This window comes from Apaloderma vittatum, unplaced genomic scaffold, assembly GCF_000703405.1.
Source record: "Apaloderma vittatum isolate BGI_N311 unplaced genomic scaffold, ASM70340v1 scaffold7101, whole genome shotgun sequence".
NCBI classification, from domain to species: Eukaryota; Metazoa; Chordata; class Aves; order Trogoniformes; family Trogonidae; genus Apaloderma; species Apaloderma vittatum.
Window position 1 is genome coordinate 13,517 of NW_009697291.1, and position 7,104 is coordinate 20,620.

A 7,104-nucleotide genomic window follows, 5' to 3' on the forward strand; every position below is an offset into this window, starting at 1 on the left:
GCTGATAAGTGTCCTTTACTTTAAGCACTTACATGTGCTTAAAACAGATGTTTATTTTGGGAGCCTCTAGAAAATATCATTTGCAAATGCCTATGTATGGCTTTCTTTAAATAGTATTAGTTAGGTATCTGAAGTCCAGAACTGGTTTTTGTCTATATTGATGGAAATGTCCTGGATGAGGGAATGGAGTACACCCTTAGTAAGTTTGCAGATGACACTAAACTGGGAGGAGGTGTCGATCTGCTGGAAGACAGAGAGGCTCTTCAGAGAGATTTGGACAGGCTGGATTGCTGGACCAAGGCCAATTGCGTGAAATTTAATAAGGCCAAATGCTGGGTCCTGCACTTTGGCCACAACAACCCCCAGCAGTGCTACAGGCTTCGGGAGGAGTGGCTGGAGAGCTGCCAGGCAGAGAGGGACCTGGAGGTGTTGATGGACAGCAGCTGAACATGAGCCAGCAGTGTGCCCAGGTGGCCAAGAAGGCCAATGGCATCCTGGCTTGTATTAGGAATAGTGTGGCTAGTAGGACCAGGGAAGTGATTGTGCCCCTGTTCTTGGCACTGGTGAGGCAGCACTTCAAGCGCTGTGTGGAGCTCTGGGCTCCATAGTACAGGAAGAACACCGAGGGGCTGGAGAAGGTACAGAGAAGGGCAACCAGAATGATTAGGGAAATAGAGGGTGAGTCTTACGAAGAGAGGCTTAGGGAGCTGGGGCTGTTCAGCCTGGAGAAGAGGAGGCTGAGGGGAGACCTTATCGCTCTCTACAACTCCCTGAAAGGCAGTGAGACGGGTGTTGGCATCTTCTCCCTAGTGAATAGCGACAGGACAAGAGGGAACGGATTCAAGTTGCACCAGGGGAAGTTTAGATGGGATATTAGGAAAAGGTTCTTCACCAAAAGGGTGATGAGGCACTGGAATGGGTTGCCGAGGGAGATGGTGGAGTCACTATCCCTGGACGTGTTTAAGAAACGGTTGGAGGTGGCACTTCAGGAGATGGTTTGGTGTTAGGGTGGTGTAGGGCTGTAGGTTGGACTTGATGATATTAAAGGTCCTTTCCAACCTTGATGTTTCTGTGTCGTACTAATTCTACATCCTTTTTGCTGATTCTTTGTCTCATGTTTCACCACTCTAATAACAGTTTCTTGACATCCTTTGGGAGTTGTTTTCCTTGCTGCATGTTTCTGCTCTCACCAGCTAGCCCCTGTGATAGTGAAGCTGGCAGTTCCAAGGTTTAGGAGGAGAGGGTTGGGTATAAATGAAGTTTTTAGCCCAGACATGTTTGCCCTTGATGCTCCCACACATTTGCTATGTACATTTTGAACAGAATGGTATACTGGCTCAGCCACCTGATACGGTTTGAAGAAGTATCTGCTTTTGCAAAAAGCAGATAGTGCTAAGTTTCTTTTTTGGAGTGTAGACTTGTACCACTGTGACTGGTGGAATAATTCAGTGTTACCTGATGGAAAAGCAAGATAGGAAAGCATTTAAAGCCTTATGACAGATGAGTATGATGCCTTTTAATACCCATTCTCCTAGATGTAGCACACTTCAGAAATTCTCAGGTATTGATAAATCACAGTTCCAGCTGTCTCTAACTGCAACATACTCTTTGTCTGAAGATAAGCTGATAACTCTGACTCTGTTTTAAAATGTATCTTGTGGTTTGTCTTGAATGTGTCTTACAGTTTGTGTTGAATGGCTTTATCTTGGCCACTTTCTAAAACCTGTGAAACTGCAGTAATGGTACACGTTGTTATAAGTTCAAGTTTTTATTTATCAATACTTCCCCACAAGTTTTGATATGTGTTTGCTTTGAAATTTAAGCATGGACTTTTTTAATTTTTTTTTTTTTTTGCTTGGAGCGTGTCAGTAAATAAACAAACCTTGGCAAAAGCTGCAAATGCTATTTGTAGAGTAACTAATTTTATACCTTGCTGCTGAGATCTTCAACTAGGCTTTATACATGTCTTTTTCTCCTTTGTAGGAGTTTACATCCTAATTGGAGCTGGTGCACTTATGATGCTGGTTGGTTTCTTGGGATGCTGTGGGGCATTGCAGGAATCTCAATGTATGCTTGGCCTGGTAAGTGTTCAGGGTAGTATTTAATTTTTTAGCAGCATGATGAGAAAGGAAGGGAAATATTACTGTGCAGTTAAAAGAGCGGCAAAAGCTGATTGTTTTGGCTACACAACACTTAAATTCGTGGTCACCTACGTAATGCTAAAATGTTAAGTATAGCTTCCATTTCTCACCCTAAATCCAAATGTTCATGTTGTGTTTGAGTACAAGATGACTTCAGGAGTTAGTGACTCCTTGTAGTACCAAGACTGGGAGCATATGTGAACACAAAATTAAAATGTTGATAAGAGTAATGCTATTACTCTAATGCTATTACTGTGCCAACAGTTTGCACAGCCTTAAGAGCTCAGGACAATCTTTAATCTTTGAGACCAGAACTGTGGTATTTGATCCTCGAAACAACAAGCCTTTACTGTCTGTAATCACAGGATGAGCTTTTCTAGTTGACAACAGCTCTGCAAGCCAATTACTGGAGAGCAACCTCATTGTTTTCAGGCTGGAGGGGCCAGTAGAGCTTGCTGGGTTGATGCGCATCTGTATGCTTGTGGAACTACTCATCCAAATAACTAGAAGAGTTAGTTAATAAAAGACTACTACTATAGCTGGTGAAAGAACAATCCCCCTTCTCTGTTCTGGAAAAAGTTAATTTTGTAGATTTCTTGTAAAATGGTGCCTCTAGCCTTTGGCCGTAATTCTGAATATCTCTGTAAAGTGCCTTTAAATGGTAGTGGTGTTTTGGACCTGATAGTCAATTAAGCTCAGAGATGACACTTTTTTTATTTCTATTTTATGAATTACACAACAAAAAAGTGACCATTAGCTCTCTGGAAGTTGGTGGCAAGGTAGGTATTAAGTAGTGACTTCTAAAGGAATAGGAGTGACGAAACAGAAGATAATTGCTGTCAGCAGTTGTGATGTCTCTGAGTGACCTGGACAACTTCAAAGTCTGAGTTACAGATGATTGGGTTTAATTAACACTGATCAAAAAGGAGGACTTCAGCTTGGAAAGCACTGCCAGGCTTTCTGATGCTGCTGGGAAGAAGTGCTGACCCAATGCAGTGTGTCCTCTTTCCTAATCTCGTACTAGTGTTTCAGACCTGCAGCTAGAACCTGGCTGAGTGGCGGCTGCGACAAGGCTGGCTGCTGAGGACTGGATGAGTTTGCAGTATATACATGTGATGTCTTTTGTGGTGCTGTGGTCTTAATTATGTGATCTCTCTTTTCTAGTTCTTCCTCTTCCTCTTTGTGATTTTTGCCCTTGAAATTGCTGCTGCAATCTGGGGATTTGCAAATAAAGAAAAGGTAGGTTGCTCTTAAAAGCCTGCAGGCTGGTAGGATGCTGGAACAGGTTGCCCAGAGAAGTTGTGGATGCCTTGGAAATGTTCGAAGTTAGGTTGTCTGGTGTTTTGAGCAACCAGATCTAGTGGAAGATGTCCCTGCCCATGGCAAGGGGATTGACTAGGTGATCTTTAAAGGTCCCTTCCAACCCAAACCAATCAGTACAAGAAATTAAACTCTAATATTAAAAAATGGGACTGTAGCAGAGAAGCCAGAATCTAAAATGCTGCTGCGTGCTAGGCATGCATTCCAGGCAGTACCTGGCTGACCTGTGAAGTGGGCCATCAGTAAAGTTTTACCACTTACATATGAGCTGGGTCAGCTACAGACTGAATGTCCCCTTAGAAGCTGTCAAGATTATGTCTTGTTTCAAAATAAGGTGCTTGGTGATCAGGGTTGCATTTTTCTTTGTAATATACAACAGGAGAATACAGCACCTTCTGGGGTACAGAAATGAACAGAGAATATTTTTGTGTAACCAGTGGGCAAAGACTTTGTTCTCTTGCTCATAGAGGCTCAGAGCTTTGAGGCAAACAAACTTATCTGATTAGACATGGCTTTTAAAGTGAATGTATCAAGCTCAGCTATTCTGGGTGAGAAATGCTGTCCACCCTCTGTTTCCACCCTCTTTTTCTATGTATGTCAATGGATGGCTATTGGAGGTTGTAGAATATTTAATTACTGGCTTAAAACAAGTTTTCCATCATTAATACTAAGGTGAGACAGTAATATACCACAACTGTTTGCTATCCTGTAGGTTATTGAAGAGTTAAAGGACTTCTACAAGGAAACATATGATAAGAGATCTCAGCCAGCTGCCAGAGAGACCCTGAAAGCATTTCAGTTTGCTGTAAGTACCTGGTTATACTTAAATTAGACAATAATGCAGCTTGTAGCTTGTTCATGCTGTTCTGTGTCATCCAGTCCCCTGTGTAAGTCTACCTTACAAATTAGAATAAACCAAAAGAGTATTAGTAACAAGTTGCAGAGAACATCTTTTTATATAGTGTCATTGCATTCAATATGCCTTTTTGGCACTCTGAACCTCTGCAATGTGTAGAACTAGTTCTTGTTCTGCTAAAAAAATCTCAGAAACAAGCTAGGAAACTCTAGATGTGTGGTATTGATTTAGAGGCACCGTAGTGTACATACCTTCACAAAGTCCTATGAAGACTTCGTTTTTGTGTTTGTAGGGCATACAAACTGTCACCAACACTAATGTGCGTTTACTTAATAGGAGCTGGATGTTCCTTTCAGAATCTTTTTCTTTAATGCAGTAAAGCCCTTCTTGAAATCAGGTTTATAACAGTCACATTGGCAGGACTTCTAAGCAAATTTGCACAAAGTCTGTAATAAAACCTGATGTAATCTCTTTCTCCTCTTTACCAAATACAGAGCAAAAATAAAGATTGTGTAACCTGGTTCTCTTTTTTTCTATTTTCTCTTGTAGCTGGACTGCTGTGGTCTTACAGGAGCTATTGAACAACTGTTGATGGACACCTGTCCGAAGAAGACTATGCTTGAAGTGGTTTCTCTAGCGGTAAAGCATGATTTAATTCACCAGTTCTGTCCCATGAATAGAATGAGAAACACATTCCTGAACAAACCTTCTAGTCCATGGGAAACTCCCATGTCACACTTGCTTAGCAACCTATCTCTATAATCAGTCTGGTTGTGGAAAATCAGTGTACTGTTACTGTGGAAGGAACAAGCAGGGTCAGCGGGAAATCTGAACCTGTACAGGAAATGTGCAGTCTGTGTCACCGAACTCACTGGCGTGATAGACAGTGTAAGGCTGAAACTTCAATTAAAAAAAAGGGAAATACACTTTAGAGCTCTGTTCTCATGGCTGCTCCTATTGCCAGAGCACCTTCTTGGTGCTGTGCTTGAGCTGTTGGCTTGGGAGAAGTAGAGCACAGGGTTGGGAGCAGGTCTGAAGTTTTAGCAAGGAAAAGGAGAGGGGGCAACACGTTGGTGGCCTGTTTAGGAAAGTGTGTTGCTGTGAAGCCAATTATCTGAATTGGATTCCTCTGTAAAAATATTGCTGTGAAGGTACCTGTGTGCCACAGATACAGGAGAGGCATCCTGCACAGTTCTTTAACTACCCCTTTTCTTTTTCTTAAAACTGTCTGTGCTTTTGTTTCATGCTCTAAGACAGCCTGTATGAGTCTACCTTTAGCAAATAAGGTTCTTATAATGCAGGAATTCATTTAATGGTCTGACTATTTTTTGATGGTACTTGTTCTGCTGATGGTTTTGTGCCTTCAGATATGTGACCACATCAGACATTTCAACCAGTATTTGGACTGTATGCTCAGTTGTGTCCATACAATCTGGTTTGAGTTAGACTACATGGGAGTAGCTGAGACAGCATGCAAGCTTTATTGTTTGCTTTTATTCTGCTAAGTGTGTTTTAGCTTTATCTGTTGATGTTTTTATGGCCTAGTCCCAGCTGTATAAAAACAGTAGGTAGACTGCAAGATTAAAGGGATGGAATGGTGTGGTTGATCTGTGTGCCTCTAAGAAGAGGTGCTGTACTAATATTCTGATTTTACTGGTTAATTCTTGCCAGTATATCCCTTTCATCCTTGGTTCACTAGGATAAAGAATAACTAAAGAAAAAAAGTAGTTTTCAGCAGCTCACTGTAGTCTGGTGCCAGAGTAAGAAAGACAGCAATTGGTATGAGACTTTGATCAGCTACCGGGCTCTTAAAGTTTTATACATCTGTAAAAATTCCTTGTTCTTTTACTTGGCTGCCATAAGTCTTTAGGGAAGAGACTATACTTTTTCTTTAGTTGCAATGGTGATTCACTGTCCTGGGAATTTCAAACTGGCACCACTCATTGCCTAGCATGTCATGCATTGCCATGCAGTTCAAGAAATTCTGTCGTTCTCATGCACCATGTGTTCATAAAGGTGTCTGCAAAATTACAATAGCAATTGGAAGTACCAAGAGCAGCTTCAAATCTGTTTTGAGAATGGCTGAGCAACTTAAATGCTGATAGCCATTAGTAACAAGCCAAGTCTGGTGCAGCTGCTGTTGGTCCTGATCTACCTGATCAACTGCAGGTGTTGTGAAGGGAAACCTGCCATAGCCCAGGTGCAATTAAGAGGCTGGAGAGTAGATTTAAACTTCATCTTTTGTTGGAACATCCCTATCTCTTAAAGATGTGAAGATGGCAATTCAAAGCAGCTTTCAGAAGATAAGTTTTTATCTCTAGTGCAGGCAGACTTGGTCAGAGGTGTAGCCGAGTCAAACTTCAACAAGCAAGAATAAACAAATCTTTCATATGTAGGAAACTAATGAACAGTGTTTCTTTTCAGTCATGCCCTGCGGCCATTGATGATGTCTTCAATTCAAAACTGAATGTGATTGGAGCGGTTGGCCTTGGCATTGCTGTAATAATGGTGAGTTCTAGATTATTTAAAAGATAGCTGTATGGCCAGAGGATACTTAAAACAGAAGACTGAACAGTGCCTGGCATGGCAGTCTACAAGCCCATTCCACTAATGACATGTCCTGGCAGGATCAGGGTGTGTGCTGTGGGGCCCTGAGGCAGTGCAGAGGGTGGGGTGTCTTGAACCTCCTTGCTTCTGCCTTGGATTAGGATCTACCCCCTTGTAGTTTTAGCAGTGGCAAAGTTGTATCGGTAGTTTAGTGTGTGTGTGTGTGTGTGTGTATATATA

The 7,104-nt window shown here is 41.8% G+C and overlaps 1 protein-coding gene across 1 annotated transcript in view; it reads left to right on the top strand.

Moving 5' to 3' along the window:
- CD9 (CD9 molecule) overlaps positions 1-6,825 on the top strand; it is a gene marked incomplete at both ends in the record, with an annotated part of 8,934 nt that extends 2,109 nt beyond the window's left edge. Inside the window, 5 exons of the mRNA XM_009877572.1 lie at positions 1,984-2,081; positions 3,306-3,380; positions 4,174-4,266; positions 4,867-4,956; positions 6,742-6,825. Of these exons, the coding sequence (XP_009875874.1) occupies positions 1,984-2,081; positions 3,306-3,380; positions 4,174-4,266; positions 4,867-4,956; positions 6,742-6,825 (440 nt within the window). The remainder of the gene's footprint in view (positions 1-1,983; positions 2,082-3,305; positions 3,381-4,173; positions 4,267-4,866; positions 4,957-6,741) is intronic.
- Between the last annotated feature and the right edge of the window lie 279 nt (positions 6,826-7,104).